This window comes from Petaurus breviceps, unplaced genomic scaffold (assembly GCF_028583685.1).
Source record: "Petaurus breviceps papuanus isolate PSGF00001 unplaced genomic scaffold, PetGlider_PUasm1.0 229, whole genome shotgun sequence".
NCBI classification, from domain to species: Eukaryota; Metazoa; Chordata; class Mammalia; order Diprotodontia; family Petauridae; genus Petaurus; species Petaurus breviceps.
In genome coordinates, this window is record NW_027185903.1 from 15,459,421 (window position 1) to 15,487,407 (window position 27,987).

The window sequence follows — 27,987 nt, forward strand, 5'->3', positions numbered from 1 at the left end:
GTCTGCCAGCTAGTGTCTGAGATCAAATATGAATTCAGCTCTTCCTGACTCCAGACCTGGCGCTCTATCCAGCTGCTGGGTCTTGAAGCAACCCCCATCCTCTTCTTACCTTTGAGCTAAAAGAATGTTGGCATGGGGGCGGCCAGGTAGCACAGCGAGTAAGAGCACCGGCTCCAGTGTTGAGAAGACCTGGAGATCGAATCCCGGGCTCAGACATTCAGCACCCACCCAGAAACACCTGGCTGTGTAACCTTGAGCAAGTTACTTAACCCTGATTACTTTAAAAAAAAAAAAAAAAAAAAGGAATGTTGGTATGGACCAGTCCCTATCATTTTACAGTCACCTGTAACTGAGAGTAGCCTAAGAGAGGGGTGTGCCCAAAGTCACACAAGAAATAGATAAAAGAAAGAGGATTCAGATATAGGTCCTCCAATGCCCCAGCCAGCATTCTTACGATATATGATACTACTTTAAAACTAGACCCTGCTATAAAACAATGTTATAAATGGTCAAAGACTTTTGGCCTGTGGAACAAACTATGTCCCTGTCCCTAACATCTTTGCAACCAGGAGTTCCTAACCTGGAGTCCATGAATCTTTTAAAATTATTTTTAAAAGTATGTTTCAGTATAATTTTATTTTGTTTATTTAAAAAACATTGTTCTGAGACAGGATCCACTGTAGGTCTCTTCAGACTGACAAAGGGGCCCATGATAAAAAAAAAAAAAAGATAAGAATTCTTGCTTCAGATGGTTTCCTCAGTACTGTTCTTAATTAAGGTCTGACCCTAATTAAGGTAATTAGGTGGTTCCCCCAATGTGATATTAGAACAATCACCTGCTAGTCTAAAGGATATAACTATTAAAAAGGGGGGGGGGGCAACTAGGTGGTGAAGTGAATAGAGCACCAGCCCTGAAGTCAGAAGGATCTGAGTTCAAATCAGGTATCAGACACTTAACACAAAAACTAGCTGTGTGACCTTGGGCAAGTCACTTAACCCCAATTGCCTCCCCAAAAGCAAAAAAAAAAAAAGTAACTTTTTTTTAAAGACAAAGAATAACTATTTGAGTTCAGAAGGTGAGGGGAATAAATGCTTTCCTTCTTTCATCAAATTTTACAGGATGGGGGGGAGAGTAAGGAGAGGGAAGGTAATCTGCCTTCCTTCTTCTTTTTGTTTGTCCTTCATTCTCAAAGAGGACCAATGACAACAGAAAGGTGATATCATGACTTGCAAGTGAGTTGGATTTAACTGAGGTAGGGCTGTGCAAAGTCACCAGCCTCACTCTCTCCTCCAGAGTCATGCCTCCATGTTATACTGCCTAGGGAAGGGGTTTCTTGTGCATGCTGGAGGACAGTTGGAGGGGCGAGAGGGTTGCTAGAGCTGAAGTGTGGGTGTAAGTGGCATCATCCTGCCTACTTTTGGTCCCCTCCCAACTGTTCCCCACAGCCCTGGGGCACTAGGCTGTTTCTCTGCTCCATCCTGGCCTCCTTCCTCCTCTTCACTGGTTTTCTCTTTTAGAAAAAGAAGTAGTCACACACATACAATCTGGACTCACCACATACCAACTATGCGTCTCCACACTGATGGGCAGTCTGAGAAGAGCTGTGAGGGTCTAAGAAATGCAATATTTGATACTTACTGAAAAAGTGGCCTGGTCTCCTATGGATGGAGCCAATCCTACCTCTGCCATCTCCTCAATTTTCCTGAAGGTCTCCAAGTTGTAATTTGATCAGTGCTGAAACTTCAGAGTGGAATCTTTGAGAATAAGTGTTGTTATAGTTTCCTACACTCCACCCCCAATGGGGTCACAAAGAATTGGACTCCACTGAAATGACTAAAGCACTACAACCTCCAGTCCCACTCTGGAATCCAAAATAATCCCCCCAAGGCTTAATATCTCCAGTATCTCTTCAAATGCTTGTATAAACTAAAATCTCCACCTATACCTCTCATCATTCTCCCACTTTCATCCTAGCCAGTCTCTGTGCCAAATAGATTCTTATTCCTAGAATAAAAATGATTCTATAAATATTCATGATAAACCTGGCATTATTACAAATGTCTCTGTAGTAGAAATTATTATATTTTCCATGTGATATATTTTAGATTGTATTTTAATCCAGGTGAATATGTGATTAATTTTAGGTACAATATGTCCCGGAAGCTTCCATATTATCAAAAGGAGAAGAAAAAACTAAGTGCTAACTTGTTTGGAACTTGAGGTGTGAGTTTCTGAAGAACTCGAGATAAAGAAGACTTCTCATTGATTTTTCACATGAGCTGTTTTCCTCATTGGGCTTGGCAAGAGCTGGAAATGGCATGTATTTATAAAAATGTCCAAATGGAACAGCATCAGCGCAGGCCATATTTGTGGGCAGCCTCTCTAGCTTTTAACGCACTGGGAAGATTGGGGAAGGTCAGGGGCTGAAAGCATTGGTTGGAGCCAGACATAATGTAAGCATTACTCAGATCTCAAGCTCAACTTTTCTATTTATGTATATGTCTCCTGACCCATGGCCCTTCAGCCTTTTCAGTGAGAATTTCCAGTTACATAAAATTATGGAGAATGATAGTAGTCAGGGGAAAGGGTGGGAATGCCCTTTCCTTAAACATCAAATGAAGAAGAATCTTTTTCCCTAGCCTATTTTAAGGCAAATTGGTGGTCTCAAAAGATTTAGTATGTGAAGCTCCCTGATGGTCTTCCCGCAACCTTCAAATGTCTCTGTCACTTGACAGAATAATGGGCCTAAAAGGGAACTGGAGAGAACATCTTTAATTCTTCTCCCTGAAGGGAGATCATATCTACTCATTCTGGACAAAAACAACTCTCAGACTTTTAGAAGCCCCCTAGAGAAGGTAATTCACCCCCACTGAGATCAGCAACTCTCACCCTCAGGAAATTCTCTCATTATTAACAATTTCTTCCTTTATTTTCCCTAAATTCCTCACCAAGTAGCTTAATACTAAATCCTGTGTTTTGTTATCAGAGTGGTGGATGAACAGCTGGTCACTTTAATTTAAAACTATTACTTAGTCTCCCTCGTTCTGCCTCTAATTTATGGTAAATGAATGTGATTAGAGATATTTCAAATTCTCTCTCAGGAAATATGTAACATACTTTATCACATCTCCTCTGGAATTATAGTTATTTCTTTGACAAGAGAGCTTTGAATCTTTAACAGTTCTTTTTCTTTACAATGTTGGGGTCATTGTGTAAGTTATTCTCATGTTTCTGTTTCTTTATATCACCCAAGATTCTCTGAAATTGTCATGATTCCTTTTTGTTTGTTTCCTGTTGATTTTTTATTTTTATTCATTTTGAACTTAAATATGTGAACTGTTCTGTCTCTTATAGAACAATAATTTTTCATCACATTCATATAGAATCATTTCTTCATCCATTTCCAATTAATGGGCACACCCTTAGTTGCCAGATCTTTTCTTTTCTTTCCCTTTCATTTTACTTTTAATTTGCCTCCCTTTCAGGATCAGGGAGTTTGTTTTGTTTATGATTATTCCCCCTAGGTGAGGGAAATAATGATAAGGCAATGTCTTGGAGAAGAAGGGAGGGGATAAGATCAAAGGCACAGGTAGAGAAGTTGAATTTAGCAAGAAGAAAAACCACCTTTTTCTCAGAGACAGTAGTAAAAGTGAAGATCACTGCAGAGATAGAGGGATGGAGTAAGAAAGAAGAAGGAACCCATAGTAAATGACCTCCATCTGCTAGGAGAAAAGGAAGTAATGGAGGCATTAACCATATGAGAAAAACAGAAAGGAAAGTAGAGAATGGCCATTGTGAGAATGTGATAGAGTCGATGAGAGAAGAATAAAACAATTGCCATTCACCTGCAATGGCCCAGTTGTGATTAAATAATAAAATTTTGGTAGACTAAGCAAGTGAAGTTCTTCCAGCAGGGTTCAGCAGCATGCAAATGGGAGCAGCTCTGGGGACAATCCAGATTTGAGGACTGGCAGAGCTTGAATAGGGTTAGGACAAAGGAGTCGAAGGTGGCAGATAATGTGTAAAAACTATAGGGCCAAAACTTGGGAAGAGGGGAAGATGAGACCAGAGCATGGGTAATAGACTGGGAGAACAGCAAAAGTTGGCATGTTACAGTGAAGATAAAGATAGTTACAGAAAGATTGAGGCAGAGGGAGAGATGGAAGGATAGGAGATTGTGATTGGAGAAGGAAATTTCAGAGTTCAAGATGACATGAGTATAAGTGATGACAATCTAGTTTCCAGTTCTTTGCTATCATAAAAACAGTTGCTTAGATATTTTTTTCCGATATCTACATCCTTGTCAACACAAGACTTAAATATAATTCAGTTCCCCTGACTCCAGATCAATTGCTCTTTGTACACAATATCCTTCCTTCCTGTTCTTTGCTTCCCTAGTCTGTGCTGTGCTCCTTCATTTTCCATCTTGGTCATTTTCTCCAGTTCCATGGCTGGTGATATTTTTCTATGTCATGCCACTCCACTAATGGTCTTGACCTCCACACCACTCTTGAGTCTTTCCTTTTCTTACATTCTATTTACTAGTTTCTGTTTCTGCAAGCTCAGTGACACAGTGGATAAAAGCATTGCCCATGGAATTAGGAAGACTTGAGTTCAAATACAGCCTCAGATACTGTAATGTTAATGGCATTTAAGATCTTCCCCACCTATTAATAGGCCTCATGTGGAGCCCATTGAAGGAAGCTTGCTTCTAGGAAGGCTTTCACACCTTTTGCTGATTTCTAATTAGGTACTGAGTCAAGAGGGTTGTGACACCTTCTGGCTCTGAGAAGTGTATATACACTCTGAGTCAGTATTTTGCTTTGGGGGCTCAATTATGAGAAGGATCTTGTGATTCCCTGGTCGAGATTCTGAGGGGCCATATGTTCAGAGCTCCCTGCCTGCTCAGCTGTAAAGGCTGTCTCCATCCAGGGATATATATATATAAAGTGTATAGTTGATTCAGGCAGTCAGAGCCCTGCCTGTTGGTAAATAAAACAGGAGAAGAGCTTGAGAAGTCATTCAGTCTATCCCCTCACCTTCTAGAAGGATTCATAGCCCCACAGTTAGAGTTGGAAGGGATCTCAGAGTTCCAACGGGTCCAACTCCATCATTTTACGGATGAAGGAACGAAGACCCAGAGTTGAAATGACTGGCCCTAGGTCACACAGATAGTTAAGAGAAGAGCCAAGATTCGAACTCTGACTTCAAATCCTGTGCTCTTTACACTGTCACTTAGACATTGTGCCTGCTTTTAAAGCTCTTCAGAAAAATAATACCTTACTCTCCCTCTTCTGGAGCCCGATGGCAAGTTTCACTGACGACCTTTTTTCCCCGTACCTTGTCTAACACCCTCATCTGCACATGTGCTGTTGCATGTTCTTAGGCAGGGAAGAGGGATTCCCAATGGGCCCATCCTGGAAAAGTCTCTACCTCAAAGCTCAGTTCACATGGATGTGCCGGGCACATTCAAATGCTGTGAGTCTATGAAACCAGGCTCTACAGACCTGTAACATGTTCTGAATATCCCTCCCAGTTCTGAATCCATGATCCAGGTTAGGACTGTGTGGTTAAAATAAATAAACAAATGAAAACTCACAAAAACACCTTCCCTTCAAGCATCTTACTAAAACTGACCAGAGACCCTCACATTTTCCCCACTATGTATATCAAATGCTCCCAGAGTGCCCTCAAGTGTCAATATGAGATTAGCACAGAAAGCTCTTTCTTGATATATCCCCAGAAACTGATTAAATTTTTCATTCAATAATTCCTAATCTTCCATTCAAGATGCTTCTTGGATTTGTTGCACATACAGAATGAATATCAGATAGGGTTTGGGGGAGAAGGTGGGGTAGTAGGGAAGAGGCCCATGAAATTATTTTAAAATCCACTTCTTCCAGGACCTTTGGTGCAACCAGGTAGTCAATTGGCACCTTTAAGCATTTATTAAGGTATTAGCATTTATTAAGCACCTACTATGTGCCAGGTACTTTTCAAAGTTCTAGAAATACAAAGGGGCAGCTAGATGGCTCAATGGACAGAGTACTGGGCCTAGAGTCAGGATGATTAATCTTTGTGAGTTCAAATCTGGCCTCAGACACTTACTAGTTGTATGACCCTGGGCAAGTCACTTAACTCCATTTGTCTCAGTTTCCTCACCTATAAAATGATCTGGAGAATGAAATGGCAAACTGCCTCAGTATCTCTGCGAAATAAATCCCAAATGGGGTCACAAAGAGTCAGACATAACTGAATAGCAAAACATAACTTCCCTTCATGGAGTACCCATTAAATGCAATGCATAGGATTCAGTTACATCTCCTTCTTCCATAGGAATTCCAGGTATAGTTGTAGATCTGGAAGAAAGCTTATTAGGATATCTAGCCCAGAAACCTAGTTTTACAGATGTGAAAACTGAATCCCACAGATACAGTCACACGGATTCAAAGAATGAAAGACAGGATTTAAACCCAGGTCCTCTGACTCAACAGCCAGTATTGTTGTTATTGTTACCATTTCCCCACTCTGTGTCTCATCTAAATCTCCTTAAACATAATTATTATTATCTTATAATTATCTTTATATATGTTATACATGTATAATATATATTATCTTATCATTATGTATAATGAAGCTGTTTGAAAGTTAGAGAAACATTTCACTTTTCTAGGGCTAAGAAGTGACTTTTCAGTCAATGCCTCTCCAGGTAATGCCTTTTGGTACAATTACCAGAGACCTACTCTGCCCACCACTTATTATCTGATCTGTTGCTTTGAGCTGCCTGGGTCATTTCTGGTAAGCCAAGCTCAGAAGGTGATGCTGGATGAGAAAATGCTGCCATCATGTCAGATGCCATCACTCTGCAATTTGGTTTTTGTGGTGCCTTGGCCCAAGAAAAGTATTCCCAGGATGCCATGGGACCAGTTGTTTCCACCGACAGCAGTAACAATGTGGACGCTCTTTCCATCCCAAGATTGATGAATAGAGGAGACAGTAATTCTAGAGAGCAAAGGTGAAGCTTAACTCTGGGTAGTAGCATGACATTTTAAGGGGAAAAGAAAAAAGGAGAAATAGCATTTATATCTTTCTTGCTGTATCATAAATCAGGGATGAATAGAAGTGATTTGGGCTCCATCCAACAATATGCCTGAACTGGACTTCAAAGTAGAACTTCAGATAATCTGAATACTGTGTGTTTTGAAGGCCAGCCTTTGAGATTTGCCTTTGTGGCTGAATTAATACCTCAGATCATTAATTCCCAACAGTGTTTTCATCTTAAGTGATATTAAAAAACAAAATCCAGGTTTGCATTTGAATTGCACCCTCTTTTACACTAGCAACCAAATTGGTCTGCTATCACTGGGGAGAGTTTTGTGTCAGTATTTTCCATTTGGGAAAAGGAATGAGAAAAGGCTCTTGGAGAAGTCTGGAGAATTACCCTCCTCCAGTGACCTGACTCCAGGTAAATCATAACAGCGATTGCAGAAAACAAGAGAGAAGATCCAGGTCAGAGCCCAAGAGCACAATCATGGTGAAATAGAGAACCAGGGAAAGAACATGGACATCCAAGAAGCAGGGTTCTGGCAATTTGATTGGTCCTTCTCTTGATGTAGGTTATGTGATTACTTCTCACTCACTCTGACCACAAGTTTCTACATCAAGAATGGAGTTACTTTAGGACTATTGGTCAAAATAAAGACCTATTAGTCATTTAAGATGAGGTCAGTTCTTTCCATCTTGGAATACCCTCCTCAGCCTCTACCTTTCACTTCATTATCTTAGCCTGATAAAATTAGACCCATTATGAATGTTAAAAACTAAAAATTAATTAATTAAAATAAAATTTTAAAAAATTAGACCCATTGTGATTGAGGTATCTTTTTTTAGAGAAGAGAACACAAGAGAGACTAGAATTTTGTTTAAAAGTGCAAACAGGAGAGTTTTGAGGTCTGTAGATTGAATTTTTTATATTCTTTAAAAATGGAAGCAAGGTATACAGAAGAGACATCTGCAGTTTCAAATGCAGTCTTCTTTTCTCTCTTCTACTGTTCATATGGAATGGCCATGCAATAGTGTCTGTGTGAGTAGGGAACAGGACATGCACAGGAGATGTTGTGAAGCTAGAAATGCTAAGACTTCCCATAGTAATTGGATGGGAAGATGGGGTAAGTGAGAGGACAGAGTGAAGGATGACACTGAGGTTACAAGTCTGGCAGCTAGGAAGATAGTAGAGCCCTCAATGGTAATGGGGAAGTTTGATAGAGAGGAGAATTGGGGGAAAAAGAGAATGAGTTCTGTTTTAGACACGTTGAGTTCATGATACCTACAGGTCTTACAGTTCAAGATGTCCAAAATACAATTAATGTTGTGGAACTGTAGCTCAGGAGAGAAATTAAGGCTGGCTCTCTGAGGATAAGTAGCCAGGTGACTCAGTGCATAGAATTCTCGGCCTGGAGTCAGGAAGACTTGAGTTCAAATCTCAGACACTTGCTGACTGTGTGACTCTGGGCAAGTCACTTCACCTCTGCTCTCCTAAATCTACTGGAAAATGAAATGGCAAACCACCCCAGTATCTTTGCCAAGAAAACCCCATGGACAGTATTGGCGTGCCACGGTCCATGGGATCGCAAAAATTCAGACAGAACTGAACAACTAAATAACAGCAAACAAATCTGTGGTTAATCTACACAGAGATAATGACTGAACCTGTGGGAGTGAGGAGATAACCAAGTGAGAGGGTATAGAGAGAAAAAAGGAAGATGGGGAATACTCACAGTGAGTGGGCATAGCATGGATAGAGAACTAGTAAAGTAGACAAGAAGGATAATTAAAAGAGATCAGTATCACAAAAATCTGAAGAGTATATAGTATACAGCAATGTCAAATGTTATAGAGAAGTAAAGAAGGATGACTTGACCGAGGTCACATGCTCAAGTGTCTGAGGCTGGCTTTGAACTCAGGTCTTCCTGACATGAGGTCCAGTACTCTGTCCATTGAAAATTAGACTACAGGGGGCATCTAGGTAGTGCAGTGAATAGAATTATTCCTCTACCAGCCCTGGAATCAGGAGGACCTGAGTTCAAATCCAGCCTCAGACACTCGACACACTTACTAGCCTTGTGACCTTGGGCAAGTCACTTAACCCAAATTGCCCTGCCCTCCCCCCTCCAAAAACCAAAAAAAAAAATTTAAAAATTTAAAAATAAAGAAAATTAGCCTACAGTTGGCTCTTGGGTTTATAATATATGTATATATATATATTTTTTTTATGTGTATATGAGTATATACATCTATATGGGACAGAATACACACGTGTATATTTTGCTATAAATTAAAGAGATTGATTAATTTGTTTGTGGATTTTGGAACCAGACTAACTGCATTATAGTCACAGCTCAGATATCCACAGCATATATTTCTGTGGAAAAATCCTATCCTACAAACAAATGCTTTTTTTCTGGCTAGGAATATTGTGATCAGCCTACCTTGCCATAATACCAGAAATATGATATTCTCTATAACCTATGTATCTCTGAATACAAAAGAAATTTCCAATGGAGTCTAGATTTAAAGTCTACATTTTTTACTGTCTGCTTTTTAAAAAATATTTGAACTCTTTTTTAGACAGTGGGGCACTGGGAGTTTCATGCTTGGATGGATGTCTTGTATGTTGAAGGTAATAAATAACCCTGGAAAGGTTACCATCAGTCACTTTTCATCTTCAGTCCCACTTGTAGAAGACATTTCAGTTCTAAATGACCCAGAAAAATAAGCCAGTGTACTTTCTGAATTACAAAAGCATTTAGGAGACCAGAAAATCAAATTGTCCAGACAGTAGATTGAAGATGTTCTTGGTGCTGATGGCAGAGATGAGAAAAAGTACTTGGGAGACCGAAGGATACTGTGATCTTTTTCCTTGGTTTGTCCCTCATTGCCAATGTTTTGAATAGAATTACTGAAACTGTGGAAATGGGAAATGCAGATCTGTTATATTTTGTGATTTATCAAGAAGAAGAAACATTCAAATTGTTGCTTGTCATTTTGCTCCTACTGATAGATGATTAGTGTAATCAATTTGAGAGTTAGCCTTCACCCCCAGAGCTATGAGTTCAGGTTAGATTGAATCACTAATGAAGGCACGTTTATTTGGACCAGACAGATTCCCTACCAAGTAAACCCACTTGGGCAGCTCTCAGCAGTAATTCATATTTTTATATGGTTAGTGGGGCTGCTCTTTAAAATCCATAATTTAAACAGAATTGCTATCATAGGCTAAAATTATATGTGGAAATGTGACCTAGAAACCACCAAAGTAGGTTCTAGCACCTAATATCCATGAACAATGATAATCAGGGGTCACAATGCTAAGCTATCAGAAAGAGAATGAATTAACATTAAATATTTTTACAACTAAAATTCCTTCCATCTTATCTTCAAGTTTTCAGTCTCCCTTTCTGTTGCAATCTCCTGTAAGGGCTCGATTCATTGAAAAAAGAGAACCACTAGTTTTAAATGACCGCCATATATTCTGTGAATTAGAGCAAAAGGCATAAGGAGCTGGTATCTTCAAAAGAGACTGTACAGCTGTATTTGGTTAAAACCTGTCCATATCTCAGACTAGCTATTATATATATATACATATATATATATACATATATATAATACTAGTATTATAGTTCTACTTCTTGCTAGGGATTAATATTTCATGCTGAATATTCATAACTACATAAAACTGGTGGCTGTATGGAGAGAAAAGGCTATGCTACAGGAAGATCAGAAGTTCCTCTGGTCTCCCTAACTCCCTTAGATACGTGGATTATTTGAGAATAATAACAACAATAAAAGTATCCATATTAGTTTTCCACAGTGGATTTTGGTTGACCAGTTGCCTCATGAATGAAGACAATGCATGAGTAAAAATTATAGGTGATTCCTCTCCTTGGCTGTTTAAAATGGATTTTCACATATGACATTTAAGAGTTTTCTCTAGAATTCTGATCACAAAAGACAAATAGTTGAATGCTTTACCCTCAAATGGCACATTCCTATCAAAGAATGTTTCATAGGTACCATTATGAATTTTTACCTCATCCTGGTTGTTCTAAGCTGGGTTTCATTCAGGCTGGCCGGATGCTTCAGGTTCTAGTTCAGCATTTTGTTTGCAGTGAAGTACGAACTTTAAAACACTTTATAAATGTTCATTCTTCTTCTCTTCTTCCTCCTCTTTCTCTTTTCTCTTCCTTTTTTCCTCCTCTTCCTCTTTCTCCTCCTCCTCCTCTTCCTCCTCCTCCTTCTTTTCCTTTAGCTATAAAACAAATTAACTTTAATTTGACAAAGAGCCTCTACCATTTAACCATTCCATTAATGCCAAGTCAATTGTTTATGACTGATTATTTTCTATAATATTCTACTAAAGGTCCTTCCTTGCAAGGAATTTGCATTTTAGAAAAGAACTATACAAAGTGACATTTTAATGATTCTTTTAATTATGTAAAAAGGGAAATAAGACTATCATCCTCAAACCCATTCACCAGCATCTACCTGTTCCCTCTCTTTGGGAAGGCAAAAAAAAAAAAGTATCACGCTTATATAAAAGAACAATAAACTTTCAGAACTGACTATCATTCCATCTTGTGTTCCTGATGTCTACTTCATATTGAAATCTTTCCTAAGTTATAGCCCTGTCCCTTCCCTGTGTTTGTAATTTTCTATTTCCTGTCCATCTGTCAAATGCATGCTTAGCCATTCAGAAAACCTAATAGTTCGATGTTCTAAGCACTCATCACTAGCAGCAGCATCAAGCCTTTATCAAACACTTAATGTGTGTCAAATACTCACATAGTCAGCTGCTATATTGAATGGCCTTGGTTTCTCTTTCTCACGTTGTCCCTTCTTTTTCCTTGTCTTAATTTAGAGAACAGCGTTCCAGTTTTATGAGACATAAAAGTCATGTCCTCTTTGTCTCTTACTTCATGGCTCAACTGAGTATTAAAAGCTTTTTGAAAGGTCTTCAGTGCTGAGCACTGGTTGGTAGAATGTCTTTCTTATCCATCAGGGATGTTCAGTGAATATTCCAAGATCTCTCTAACACTAATCCCAATAACCCTTATGGAGCATTCATTCAACTCTTTGCTATGTGGTGTGACCTTCCAAGGTCTAAGAGAAAAGATTTTCATCCTCTAAAACAGGGTCATGATTTCATGATATCCAGTCAACACAAGGGATAGCATAAAATTCTTGAAATGAAAAAAATTTTAATTCATTTGAATGCAAGCATCAGATCCATGCCTTCCTGTAACCTGCTTGACCAGAAAAGGATATAGGTTGAAAACTAGTACCCACTAATGATTCCGGGCGCCATTATACAGGCTGGAGTTTTTCTTGACTTTTTAAGGTATGATCAGTTCTCTTGATCCTACTGAGTCAGACCTTCTGGAACTGAGGCAGCAGGAACTCTTTGGACACACTAAGTTGAGATTATTGGACCCAAACTAACAGCCTAAGAGAAGACAAGAAGATTTTCTGGGTACTTACTTATTTTATCCTTCATTTAAGTCTGCTGCAAAGCTCTAACCTATAAGCACCAAGAGGCACATTGGCCCAAATTCAGTAATTATGCCAAACAGTTCTCTAGTGAGCTGGAAGAGTAACATAGGCCTTAAGGATGGATGTGAACACTTGAGGAAAACTGGTTCCTTGTGTCTTCTCTGAAAACCCAGGACTATTTTTTAAGTGTGACCCAATTATTTCTTCTAACATCTTTATAAGGAAGGTGGTCCTGAGAGATGTAGAGAGAAGTTTTTATTACTGTCCTTCCCAAGACAGAAAGCAAATCATTAAAGGGAAACATCAGCTAAAGTTATTTTTGTGTTTCTCTTTGCCACTGACAAGAGGTTGTGTCTGTGCATTCTATGTAAATAAATGACTGTGCTTAAGTGTGCCAGGAGGTTGAGAGCCATTACAATATTGGCTAGGGAGGTTGGAGGAGGAAAGGAACTAGTCTGAGGCTGAGAGGCTGACAAGGTCATCTGGATCCTTCAGGCAGGAAGGGATCAGCAGTTGCAGCTGACCCCCCAGGTCTTTATCATCTTCAGCTTTCATTTTTCCAGCAGCCCCAGCTCCCTCAATTATTCCTCGAAACCAAGACAGATACTATCATTGTTGCTGTGGCTCAGACTTTGACACTCAGCTCGCCTTCTTGACCTAGGTGTGAATAAGATACTTTCCCCTTTGTTTAGCTAAACCAAGATTGGGATTTTGGGAAGAGTTTTACTGGGTACTCAAACTCAACAAAAAGTTGACCTGTGATTTCATTGATGTAGGGTAACTCTCAGATAAGAAAATACTCTCTGCTAGGGCAGATGGACATACACCATACAACTCCCAATCAGGAGTTGCCTAGCACACTGAGAGGTTAATAAATTACTTCCCCAAAGTGACTCAAACAGTATATGTCAGAAGCAGGTCTTGGATCTAGATCTTTCTGGTTCTAAGGACAGCTCTCTAGCTACAGTCCCATGCAAAGCACAGCAATGAAAAAGACTTCATTAATCTATACTAAAGAATATATGGAGGGGCAGCTACATGGCACAGTGAATAGAGCACCAGCCCTGGAGTCAGGAGGACCTGAGTTCAAATCTGGCCTCAGACACTTGACACTTAACTAGCTGTGTGGCCTTGGCTGAGTCACTTGGCACCTTGCCTCCCTCCTCAAAAAAAAAAAAATATGATGAGCACAGATTGGTCTGGTGGGCATAGCTTATATAATACCCATTCTTATTCACCAACTCAAGCCTTTCTCAGATGAGCCCTAACCTAAAGTCCCTTTTTTAGACATTTGGTATTTGATCCTCCTCCTCACCAAGGATGCCTTCCAAGGAAGGAGCAGTTAATGTGACAGTGGTCCATCCCTGGCCAAGAAAGAACTCTTGACAATACTCTGTGGATAAATCAACCAATCAATATACATCATAGACATTGTCACCCAAGTTCATTGTCATCTCAACTCTCATCTCACCAAGACTAAAGAGTTTAAGGTAGGTGTGCAGGCGTCTAGGTGGTACAGTAAAATAGAGCATCAGCCCTGGAATCAGGAGGACCTGAGTTCAAATGCAGCCTCACACTTACTAGCCGTGTGACCTTGGGCAAGTCATTTAACCCCAATTGCCCCTCAAAAAAAGAAGGTAGGTGTGAGAAAGTTTACAAGTACTACAGACATCACCCAGAATGAGACCTGGCATGCCACTGTAGACAGACATCCCAGGAACACTCGGCAATGATACACTTCTTATTTACATGGACCCAGGCTATAAAAACCAGGAAATCAGACAAAATGAACCTGCTTCCTCTGTGACAAGCAATGCATGGAAAGATGCTGGCTTCAGTAGAATAAGGACTGAACCAAGGAAACATCTCACACACAGCAGAATCCTAGAACAGAAGAATTGAAATGGAGCCTAGAGGTTATCCTGTACATATTTTTCAGATCACAAATCCCCACAAGTTGACATATTAAACCTCTTCCTCTCATATTCCTTCCATCTTCTTGCCATCATGGAAACTTCATTTATGCAGTCAGTGGCCCAGTCAGTGGCTCTTTGCTGTTCCCCATGTGAAATGTTCCATCGCCTACCTCTCTGCCTTTGTTCCACATCCAGAGTGTTCTGCCTCCTTGCCCCTGGCTCTTAAAGCCCTTTATGGCTCAGCATAAGGAAAGGGAAAGAAAATAAGCATTTATATACCACCTACTATGGCAAGTATCCTTTCATTTTATCCTCATAACAGCCCTGCAGGATAGGTGTTACTATTACCCCTGTTTTATAATTGAGGATACTAAGGCAAACAGAGGTGGTGACATCCCCAGGGTCACAAAGCTATCAAGCATCTGAGATTGGATTTGAACTTGGGTCTTCCTTATTCTCAGCAACTAGGTGGTGCAGTAGATAGAATGACTATCCTGGAATCAGGAAGATCTGAGTTCAAATCGAGCCTAAAATATTACTAGGTATGCCCATGGGCAAGTCACTTAACCCTGTTTGCTTCAGTTTCCTCATCTGTAAAATGAACTTGAGAAGGAAATGGAAAACCACCCCAGTAGCTCCGCCAAGAAAAGCCCAAATGAGGGTCACAAAGAGTTGGACATGACTGAAGAACAAACAACTTCCTGACTCCAGGCCCAGCACTCCATGTACTATTTACCACCTAGCTACCACTAGGGAGATTTCCTGATTCTACTAGTTGTTAGCACTTTCCCTCTCAGTAAATTACCCTGAATTTACTTTGGATAGGTCTTCTATGTGTTGATCGGTCTATGAACATGGTATATTACCACAGGAGAATATAAACTGTATGAAATTGTCTTTGTATTCCAAACATTTAGTATAGTGCCTCATACATTATAGTCTCCTAAAAATGCTTGTGGACAGATTTACATACAGTATCTACTTAAAGGTCTCTGGTGATAGGAAAGACATTACTTGCCATAATAGACCTTTCCATTTTGAGACAGGCATAATGATTAGGATGGATTTTATTTTCTTTTTTTCCCCTCATATTAAGTTAAAATCTTCCTCCTTACACCTTTCACATATTTGCTTTTACAAATCTAATCTTTGTTTTACCAGGAAGGTCCTGGAAATACTTTTACAGCAGCTATCATGTTGCCTCTCCCATCTCTTCATCATCATAATAGTCACCATCTTTCACATTAAAAATAGGACTTTAAAGTTTGAAAATCACTTTACATACATTATCTCATTTGGGCCTCACAAGATCTCTGAGATGTAAGTACTACAGTTCTTATTATCTCCATTTTACAGACAACAAAACTGAGTTTCAAAGAGTTTACATGATGTGCCTGTAGTCACACAACTAACAAAGTCAGAGCTAGGATTAGAACCGAGGGCTTCCTGAGTCCAAGTTGAACAATCGATCTACTGTGATCCTACTGTACCTGATTTTATTTTAGTATAGTATTTTGCTTTGAATAGATATATCTCCCTTGACTTTTTTTTCTCCTTTTCTTCTCTAAAATACATCAATAGTTCCATTAGACAAAATTATTTTCTTCTTTAGGATCATTGTAGCAATTAGCCTCATTATAGTTTCAGTAACCCTTTGGGTTCTTAGGAAATTTTGAACGAATGATGAGGTATTTAAGTCACTATGCCATTTGTAAAACCTTTCCTTAGCTCCAGATTCTCCTACTGGACCTTCTGAACTCATTATTGGAGTCCACTGGAGGAAGGGCATTGTTCTCTTCTTTTGTCTTCACTCTTCCTCTCTGTCTACCCCCCCCACCCCCGCCATCACCTTGTACTTCAAGCCTTTCTGATTAATGATTATGTAATCCACTGTAGCCTGAAATTTAAGATATTAGATTTTCTCAGTTCAGGAAACTGAAGACATTTTTTGTTTATTACTTCCAATAAAAAGGCTATTTTTAGGAGCTCTTTTTTGTGTGTGGTATTCTGGGCTTGTATTTAAATGAGCAAAAAAATAAGACCCCTGTGTTCTATCTTATGATTTCTTCTGGTTTTTAGAAATTGGAGAATATTGACATTTTTGCTTTTTAAAACATTCAGAGCAGTTACTCATTCCTAAGGTTTGAAGCTGAATTCATTAGAGGTCAGAATCTCCAGCCAAACATTATAGAGTCCCATAAAAACTTTGTTTTTATAAGATGAATACATCATGATTCCATTGATGTTTGGACAGCTGTTAAATAATAAATTCCCATCTGTAATAACTGAAATTGAGACCGTCTGTAAAACTATAAAGGAAAAATTTGATTTGTAACTCTAACTTGGTAACCTTGAGGAAGTCATGGCACCTCTGGATCACTAGGGATTGTATGTGGATTATTTGGCTTATATTGTTAAAATGTCATATAAAGTCACACATGTCTGTTAATTAAGATTTTGCCTCACATAATTCATTCATGACTCTATAAATCTCCAAGCTTCCAGTTAGATGTGGTATAGCTCTTTAATTCTCATCCAGAACTTTGTCTTAAGATTGCTTTTACCACTTTCTGCATTAGTTCACCCAACTAATTGGCAGCTGGGTGGCTGGATGGATAGGGCATTAGTCCTGCAGTCAAATCTGGCCTCAGGTACTTAGTACCTATATGACCCTGGGCAAAACACTTAACCCTATTTGCTTCAATTTCCTCATATGTAAAATGAGCTAGAGAAGGAAATAGCAAACCATTCCAAAATCTTTGCCGAGAAAACCTCTGTGTCACAGAGAGTCAGACACAACTCAACAACAATGGTTTCCTTTTAAGTTCTGAAGGAATTTCTCTTTATGAATCCCATTATATATTTGTATTATAATAAGCAAATTATTTATAGGTAACAGATCCTACCTATCTAATTTATATGTATATATCTGCTTAGCAGAAAAATAAATACAGGTTATACATAACCAAAGAAAAACCCCAAATTAATGAATAGTTGCCCTTGGGATATAGTCATTGCTTCCCATTCACTGAAGACTCATATTCATTCCCTCTCTCATGTGTGTTAACTGATCTATGTGGGTGAGCTTGGTGGGTCACTGTGAATAATGTACAGAACAGATCATCAGATTTGACTCTTTGAGCACATGGTATACTCAGGGATGTATTTTGACTCTGCTCCTAGAAAAACCTCATCACCTGCTGCAGCTTTGGCTACACATCCCTCCTTTCCCTGTGCAGATGGTTTCAAGCGAGCCAAGGGAAAAGAGTGTAACTCCTCACCTTCACCTTTCTCCCTCTGCAGGATGGAGCTTTAGCATGGGTTCTGCCTATCAGTTTCACAGCTGGCGGGTCTTTGTGATTGTCTGCGCTCTCCCTTGTGTCTCCTCTGTGGTGGCCCTCACTTTCATGCCGGAAAGTCCCAGGTTCTTGTTGGAGGTAAAATATTATTGTTGTTTCTTGTTGCTGTTGTCGTTGCTGAATATGATGAATTGTTGTTATTGTTACAAGCAGTCAATGGGCAGAAATAGATTCAGTCCCCAACGAACACATGATCAACCATGACCCAAAAGTTCATTTTTATGTCGGTTTGTTAAAAACGAAAAAGTGTTTATCCATAGAAACAATGATACTTAGGTTTGCATGCCCATCAGTGAAAGCCTACTTATATTTGGATTCTCTGCTCTTCCCCACTTTGGTCAGGCTAGCATGTCTCTCCTGTGTATTCCTTCCTACCTACAGGACCACATGATGTCCACCATAAAGTTTTACCAACCTAAATGCAAGCTCCATGCTCCTACCACCTCCCATCTCTTACCCTGTCTAGATAAGCCCTACTCTTTCCTGGGCCCTGCATACCAGTCCCCTATTTCCCTTCTGCTGTGTACTTTGAAACTGAAGATCTATTCTAAACTATTCAATCAACAAGCATTTAAAAACACCTATTATGTGCTAGGTGCTATGATAGACAGTGGAAATAAAAAGGTTCAAATGATCCAGTATCTGTCCTCTAGGAGCTTACTACATTCTAACAAACTCCCCTTTGGGCACCACATCTCCCTTACTACTCTCTCCAAAGGAAACTACTCTTCTTTCAACTTACCCTGAATTTCAGGGCCAAGAGAAATAGTCACTATACTCCCGATTCCTCACATTTATAACAAATATGCATAGTCAAGGAAAACAAATTTTCACATTAACTATATCCAAAAACACATGTCTCATTCTGTATCTCGAGTCTATCACCTCTGTTAAGATGCTTCCTCTGCCACTATTCTTCAAAAATCTTTCCTCCTTTTAGATTCATGTAACCAAATTATCTCATCTTCTCATCTCTGGGTCACTCTCTCACCTTCCATGATGACTTCAACTTCTAGCCCAGAAGCTTCCTCTCTTCACCTACCTTTCCCTCATTCACAACTTTCCCTATTAACCTCCTGCTCCATCTCTTACATGCACCCTGCCACCATGCTCAGGAAGCCCAATATTTTCATCAATTACCCAACTAACAACAAACCTCACAGCTTCTCAGCCTACTCCCTTCCACAATGTCTCTCTCCACTCCACTTTCCATCCCTTACAGAAACATAACCCACCTAAATGTCAGTATTAGTGGAAAGACTTTGGACTTTGATTTGGGAAAGACTCCTTGTCACTAGCTGTGTGACAAAGAGGTCATGTAATGTCTCTGAGCCTCAGTTTGCTCATATATAAAGACCTATAGTTCTTATTCATAGGATTGTTGTGAGGTTCTGAGATGTGTATAAAGTACCTTGCAAACTTTAAAGGGCAACATAAGGATCAGCTCTTATTTTTAATCTTTACTCACACTCACGTGGTTCTTTTTTTTCATTCTGGCCATTCTTTACTTTCTTCACATGCCCCTCTTCCACTGTTTGACCATTTAATGTAGGTGATTCACAGGGTTCTGTACTTAGTCCTCTTTTCATCTCTGAACACCTCTTCTTTCTCTTGGCAATCTTGTTCATTCCCATACCTTCAGCTGTCATTTCTGCATATACTCCAGTCTGTCTAAGCAATTTGATGGTACAATGAGTAGAGTGCTGGACCTGAAGTGAGGAAAACCTAGGGTCAAATCCTGCTTCAGGTACTTACTAGCTGTGTGACTCTGGCCAAGTTATTTTCCCTCTTCCAGCCTCAGTTTCCACACCTGTAAGATAGAGATAATAATTGCACCGACCTCACAAGTTTGTTGTAGAGTGCTTCACAAACCTTAAAGTGCTAGCTATTATTACCTCTTTCCCAATATCCAAGCCTGCATTTCTAACTGATTCCTAGACATCTCCACCTAGATGTTCTTGTAGCACCTGACTCTCAACATGTCCAATACAGAAACGTATCAGCTTCCACTCCAAACTAGTAACTCCTTTTGACTTCCCTGTTTGTCAATGGCACCACCTTTATCCTATCATCCGTGTTCAAAACCTGTTATCTTGACTCTCCCTTCCCCTTCATCTCCCATGTCTAGTTATTAAGTCCTGACAAATCTCTGAAACATCTCCCAAATATATTCCCTCCTTTCTATTTTCATTGGCACCACTGATTACCACCCATCTCAACAACTATAACAGCCTCCTAACTGGCACCCCCTCCAGTCTCCCCACCATACAGTTCACCTTTCATGCACCATTAAAATAATATCCCATATGGACTGATCTGATCATGTCAATTATGGGCTCAAAACACTTCACTTTACTTTGCCTACCAAGTGAAGTCTAAATTTCTTCACCTTGTATTTCTATAACCTTAGACCTCTCTAATTCTCCAACTTGTCTCACTATTGATCTTTCCCATGAGTTTCATGCTCTGACCAAACTATTATTTTTCCTCCATGACACACATCAAGTACTTTCCTGCCCCTATGACTTTATTCATCCTATGTCCAATTCCTTGAATGCTCCCCCCCTTCTCTTTTGAAATCCTTTTCATCCTTCAAGGCCTAAATCTGATACCACTATCTCCATGTCATAATCTTGGATCCCACTCATCAGAAATTATTTTCCCAGCTAGACAGCACAGCAGAAAGGGCAGTAGAACTGACTTTGGGAAGACCTGAGTTCAAATATGACCTCAGACACTCTACGAGATATGTGACTCTGGGCAAATCACTTAACCTCTGCTTGCATCAGTTTCTTCAACTGTAAAATGGTGATGATAACATCATCTATCCCTTAGGGTTTTTGTGAGGATCAAATGATATATTTAAAAAGTGATGGGTAAATTTCAAAGCTCTATAAAAATACTGGCTATTATTATTATTATTAATTATCCCATTTCATCTTACTGGATTTGGCCCATTATTCTGGTGTGCCAAAATCTTTTGAATCCTTATTCTGTCATCCATCATACTTAATACTTCTTTTAGCTCTGTGTTAATTATCCTTTATATTGAAACCATTTATGGGGGACATTCAGGACTGGGGTGGGTGGAAGTGTAACTATTTTTAAAAACTAGAGTGCTAGAGTAGTAGTCTTGGAAGGTGGGTGTGGGTACATAATTGAAGTAGTGAAAGGGGAAAGGGATGGAAGAAAGCACAATACCAAACAGGATGCCCAGGTAACTTGGAGCCCTCCAGTGGGGAAGAACATGGTGAGGCAGAATCAACATGTTTGCAAGAGGCTTTTATAAAATAGTCACTCATAAGCCAGAAACTCCCTATAAGCCACAGAAGTTAGATTCTAGTCTCCCTAGGTACTCAGAACTTTGGAGAGTCTAATGGGGAGAATGGAGAACATTTGCATTCTCTACTAAGAAGTCATTCCCCCGGGATGGTACGTGGTGCACTGAGTAAGAATGCTGGTCCTGGAGTCTGGAGGACCCTGGATCGGTTCCGGCCTCAGATACTTAACAACCCCCCCCCCCACACACACACACACACACACACAAACTGGCCATGTAACCCTGGGCAAGTTACTTAACCCCAATTGCTTTTTATGAAAAAAAAAAGTCATTCAATACAAAGTTAGTTGCCTTACAGAAGTAGTTCATTCAGTGTTTATCTCATGACCAGAAAGATCTTCCATACCTCCTTAAACACATAACTTGCCATTCTATTTGCTACTTAATAGACTAATTCACAATGGTGCATCTTTTAAACTTTCAAACATGAATGGACTTAATATTCTTAGTAAAGTTGGAGGCAAGTTTGTATGTCATGAAGGGTTTACACAAAACTTAAGTATAGTCCCTCGAAGCAATCTAGGCAATTTTCAGGGTGCTCTTCCAGGTAGCGAGAGACCTACAATGGGAATTTACTCAATGATGCCCAGGTGGCTTAGAAGGACTTCAATAGAGCAATCATCCCAACACCCTTGAGGAATCAAGTTCCCAGATGCCCTGGCTCAAGTTAGATTGTCTTCAGGGTTAATAAATGTTGATTGATTGATTTGGGGATCAGGGAAGGCAAGATTTGGTCTTGTATTTCACACATGTGATCGAACTTCCTAGGTTGGGAAACATGATGAAGCTTGGATGATTTTGAAGCAAATCCATGACACTAACATGAGAGCACGTGGCCAGCCTGAGAAAGTCTTCACTGTAAGTATGGCTCCTCAGTTACTCCTCCTTCCCCCACTCAGGCCTCAGGTCCTTGGCATTCACTAATAATAAATACTTCATTGTTTTTCCTTCTCCTTCCTGAATAAACCTGATCTATTCCCTTGATTGTTCAGAATAGAGTAGCCTAAAGTGTGGTCCAGTGGGAATGGTGCTGAACCTGGAATGAAAGGATCTGAGTTTGAATCCTGACTTTGCCCTTTACTCCCTCTGGGATGCAGTTTGTCATCTGTTCAATAACCTAGATGACCTCTCATATTCATCCTAGTTCTTAGTCTATGACCATGTAAGCCCAAGACATACGAGGAACACCACTAAAAAAGCTGGAGTTGACCAGGGAACAAATTGCAAAGCTTGTTGGGATGGAACTGAAATCTTACTGGTACTCCATTGATGCAATGACAAACTGCCCCATGCTTTCTCATCCTACAAAAATCCTTGTCCATGCCCTTCCATAAGTTAACATTTTGAATATAAGAACAGTTTTGAGCAATTTCCCTATTATACCTCCCTTGCTTCTGGTTTTCTTTATAGTGAAAATATCACTGTAGAGTGGTTGAATTAATCTCAGAGTATACAAGCATATTGGTCATTGGACAAAGATCTCATTTTTAGTGTGCCAACAATAAAATTAACATTTGTAGATGGTCTGATAACTGTGGTGGTTAGCATCTCCTCCCCTGTTTTCTGTCACTTCCCCACTGTCCCTGTGGAAACATAAGGGAGTCACAGAACACCTGCTGCTATTTTGTAATTGTATGTCTTTCACGGATATGTCATAGCCAAAAATTCATTACCCAGTGGATAATCGACTGATGATAACTCCCATCATACATAGTTAGGCTGGTCTTTGGACTATAGACACAGTCTTTCACTGGGACCACACGCTACCTTTTTTTTTTCTTTTTTTTTTTTTGCTTTGGGAGAACCTGTCAGAGCAGAGAGGATGGGAAAACCACAAAGTTCAATGACACTAGATTTGGAGTCAGGACATGAGTTTGAATCCTGGATCTGCCACTTATCCCCTATGTAGCCTTAGTCTAGTCAATGGGCCTCAGTTTCCTCATTTGTAAAATAAAGGGATTCTACTAGATAATCTCTAAGGAACTTTTCAGCTCTAAAATATTTTTCTTAATTTGTTTTCTTTTTGGAGGGGGAAAGCCAGGGCAATTGGGGTTGTGACTTGCCCAAGGTCACACAGCTAGTAAATGTTAAGTGTCTGAGGCCAGATTTGAACTCAGGTCCTCCTGACTCAAGGGCCAGTGCTCTATTCACTGCTCCACCTAGCTGCCCTTCAGCTCTAAAATCTGTGGAACTATACATGAATTTTAATGCATAAAAGCTTGGAATTTAATTAACAAGTCAAATATGAGTAGTTGAGATTTGACTATGCTTACAAATGCAAGTTCTGTATTTTAGTTGGAAATGGTATGCCTAAGTATAGAGCTAGACCCACATAGTGTCAGAAGAGGTAACTGCCTGTGTTTGATAGCTGACAAAAAGCCTACCTGTCCCAAAATATCTTAATTCTCAGAATTAGTCACTGACTTGTGTTAAAAATATCATCTGTTAGAAGTCTGTTAAAATGCAAATATTCATTCTTGGTTTATCATATTAGATTGCAATGGAACTTAGGACAGGTTAATTCTGATTGGCAATGGAAGATAGAACGGTTTGATTTTATGGATAGCTGTTGTGGCATCCTCCTTTCAATTGTGGAATCTACAAAATAATTGTCCTGGGTTCAAGGTAACCTGTGGATTCATAACCACTCAAAACCTTAGTTCATGAGCCCCCACAATGTGTCAACTCTTTCTCTAGTAAGCCAGAGGAAATAATTAGTAGAAAGCAAAGACATTTAATGAGGTTACACCAGAATATTTGCAATGTAATAGCCTTTCTGAAAATGTAGGGGATACTCTTCCACAAATATAAGTGTGTGTGTGTGTGATTAGCAAGGAGAATGAGTTCAAATACCAGCAGAAATAGGGATCACACATAGTGGGGAGGGGGGAGAGAAACACATAGAGAATACATGTAAAGGGGCAACTTATATCTTTGATGGTTCGAGATTCCCAATGTCTTCTGGTAATAGATAACATTGCACTACTCTCACTAGGCCTGTTCCTAAATGAGTATATTCCTACCCTGGGCTCCCTGGACCTAAGCCTCCATGGACATGTTGCTCTGCTGGACTTACTGGGTCTGCTCCTTGCCAAACTTCCTCCTCCCTAGGAAAGGACCCTCTGCTCCACCAGGCTCTGTTGGTCTCCACTGGCACACTATTTGGCTTGTTTCAGAATCTCTCTTGTGGTCATTGCTTCCTGCCAGTATCTTCTTGACTCCTCTTTTTAGGGCTGGTAAAGCCATCTTCAGTCAGCTAGGATATGGTAACTAGAACCTCTCCCTGATAAGGGCAGAATAACCCTTCAGTCATAGTCATCATACTCATCTAAGAAAAGCTAGTTATATTGCCCCCAGTCTGGGCACTAAGGTTGAACCTAAGATTAGAGCTTTCCTTTTCTGAACCCTACATCTGGGACAGAGACCAAAGCTGTCTGTTACAGATGATTCTCAAACTTATAGTTCTCACAAGTTTATACATTCCAAAAGTCCTCTATGATTTGACTGAAAATGAATCTGAATCCAAACAAAAGGGAGCAAAGTCAGTGTTTTCTACCCACCTAACCCAAATCCATGTCTTATTTATATAAATCTGTCATCAGCAAAGCCTAGATGCTGTGATAAGTCATTTTCCCCAGGGAAAACCTCAGTCTCCATACTTCAGGCTCCAAATTGAAAATAAGATTTTTCCTATGTCCTTGTTCCTTTCCCTACCAACTAAATAAAATGACTAGGTCAGTGGTGTTCCTTCCCAAAATAATCTCAGCTTGGTTTGAAAAATCATTTAAGAGGATCAGAGTTGACATTGACTGATGAAATTAATCCACTTGAGCATCTTCACCCATGACTATTTGGTCTATACTCATAGTGCTTGTCTTTTAATGGGATCATTCCAATAACAGAAAGTTGATGAGGAAAGGCACTAAAAACCATTTTAGCGTTTTCGTCCTGCAACTAAGTTAGACCCAGGGAGGAAAAAACATCTTGGACATTACTCAATGCATTATGAGCCTAGATCATGACCTTTGTTATTTGTTTGATAATGTGTACTTTGGGGGATATTTGCTAAAGAGCCATTTGGATGTATTTGGAAGTTAAGTAGTACAGTGACCTGGAGTTAGGAAGATCTGGTTTTGAATCCTGCCTCAGATATTTACTAGGTGTATGACATTGGGCCAATCACCTAATCTCTTGGCATCAGTTTCCTCATCTTTATAATGGAAACTAGGGCAGAGCCAAGAAAACAGATTAGAGGCAGCCACTCAACTTAACTTTCCCAACATCCACCTCCAAACCAGTTTAAAATAATACCTCAGATCAAATTTTGGAGAAACAAAACCAACAAAAGATCTGGATTAGACATTTTTTCAGCCTAAGAAAACTCAAGAGATCTGCAGAAGTCTGTGGTACCAGGTAGAGACCTATTCAGAGCCCACAGCTGTGACAGCAGCCATGGCAGTCACAGCACCTCTCAGCTGAAAGATGGTAAGGAGGTTGGACAATTGGTCAGAAAGAGATTACAGGAGACCAGTTGCTGGCACTGTGTACAGCTGCTGCTGATTGGCAAGTCTATTGCTCATGTTCAATTCTGGGTCACAGTTCCAAAGCTCACAAGGGAGCAAGGACCCTGGTCACAGTACCAGAGCAAAAAGGAGTGCTAGGGCTTGCATCTGCAGTGGCCCATGGGCCCTTCCTGGGTAAACAACAGAGTGCAGGTCAGGAGAGCAGTGACCACACCTCTTTGAAGATCAAACCACCTTGAAAGCATTAAAATCTTACAGACCCCCCAAAAGTTCTGAAAACAGCAGCATGAAAAGGTCGAAAGCTTGGAACAGTGCCTCCCCACCCCTAGATGAGCAGAATCCAACTTTAACATGTGATTCAAACTAAAGAAATAGACTGGAAAATAAGCAAAGAACAATGAAATAGAATTTGAGCATAAAAAGCTAATACAATGGCAGGAAAGACCAAGATATAAACTCAGGAGACAATAATGTGAAAACAGCTACCCAAAAAAAATCTCAAAGAAAAATGTTAATTGGACCTAAGTCTAACAACAATTCCTAGAAGAGTTAGAGAGATAAGAGTGGTAAAGGGAAAAATGGGAAAAGAAATGAGAGTAATGCAATAAAAAATATGAAAAGAGAATAACAGCTTGGTAAAAAGAGGCACAAAAAAAATACAGAAGAAAATAACACCTCAAAAAACAAAATTGGTCAAATGGTAAAAGAGGCATAAAAATCCATTGAAGAGGAGAGTTCCTTAAAAAAGCAGAACTGACCAAATGGAAATAGATGTATAAAATCTCACTGAAGATTCCTTAAAAATTAGAATTGGGCAAGTGGAAGCTAAAGATTCCATGAGATATCAAAAAACAACAAAACAAAGTCAAAAGCATGAAAAATAGAAGAAAATCTGAAATATTTCATTGGAAAAATAACTACCTGGAAAATAGATTGAGGAGAGACAATTTAAGAATTATTGGATGACCTGAAAGTCATTATCAAAGAAAGAGCCTAGACATCATATTTCAAGAAATTATGAAGGGAAATGCACTGCTATATTAGATTCAGAGAGTCAAATAGAAATGAAAAGAATATACCAATCACCTCCTAAAAAAGATCCCAAAATGAAAACTCCCAGGAATATTATAGCCAAATTCCAGGCTCTCAGATTAAAGAGAAAATACTTTAAGCAGACAGAAGGAAGCAATTCAAATGTTGTAGAGCCACAGTCAGGATCACACAAGATTTAGAGACTTTGTCATTAAGGAAGCAAAGGACTTGAAATGTGATATTCCAGAAAGCAAAGGAGCTAGGATTACAACCTACAATCACCTATTCCAAAAAACTGAGTATAATCCTTTAAGGATCATTAATCCTTTAAGTGGCTATTTAATAAACTAGAAGATCTTTCAAGCACTCCTGATGAAAAGACCTTAACAAAATAGAAATTTTGACATTCAAACACAAGACTCAAAAGAAGCATAAAAAGGTAAACATGGGGGCGGCTAGGTGGTGCAGTGAATAGAGCACACACCCCCGGAGTCAGGAGGACCTGAGTTCAAATCCGACCTCAGACACTTAACACTTACCAGTCATGTGTCCTTGGGCAAGTCACTTAATGCTAATTGCCCTGCTTTCCCCCCCCAAAAAAAAAAAAAAGCAAAAAAAAGGTAAACATGAAAGAGTAGTAATAAGGGACTTAATAAAATAAAACTGTTTACATTCCTATATGATATGATACATTAATTCCTAAGAACTTCATCATTATTAAGGCAATTTCAAAGGAGTTTACATAGACAGAAGGCATGGGTGTGAGTTGCTGTTGGAATGTGAGTTATGTTGGAATGATCTCAAAAAAAATGAAGGGGTAAGAAAGAGGGATGCATTGGGAGAAGTGGGAAGGAAGAGGTAGAATAGGGGAAATTTTCTCGTATAAAAGAGGCACATAAAGAAGAGCTTTTATAATAGAGGAGGAAATGGGAGGTGGACAATGCTTAAAACTCACTTTCATTGGAATTGGTTCAAAGAAGATAGATAGATAGATAGATAGATAGATAGATAGATAGATAGATAGATAGATAGATAGATAGATAGATGCATACATACACACATACATATTTACATACACACTCAACTGTGTATAGAAATGTAATTTACCCAATAGGGAAATAGGAGGGGAAGGAAATAAGGCAGGGCGGCATAGATGATAAAAAGGAGGGCAGATTAAGGGAGGCAGTGGTTAGATATAAAATGGACTTTTGAGGAGGAATGAGAGAGAGAGAGAGAGAGAGAGAGAGAGAGAGAGAGAGAGAGAGAG

General features: G+C 39.5%; 1 protein-coding gene across 2 annotated transcripts in view; it reads left to right on the forward strand.

Annotated features, from left to right (window-relative positions):
- Positions 1 to 27,987, forward strand: part of SV2C (synaptic vesicle glycoprotein 2C) — a 280,802-nt gene that overhangs the window by 199,470 nt on the left and 53,345 nt on the right. For both annotated transcript variants that reach the window (XM_069096255.1, XM_069096256.1), the window contains exons 5-6: positions 17,770 to 17,903; positions 21,934 to 22,023. In XM_069096255.1, the coding sequence (XP_068952356.1) occupies positions 17,770 to 17,903; positions 21,934 to 22,023 (224 nt within the window). The remainder of the gene's footprint in view (positions 1 to 17,769; positions 17,904 to 21,933; positions 22,024 to 27,987) is intronic.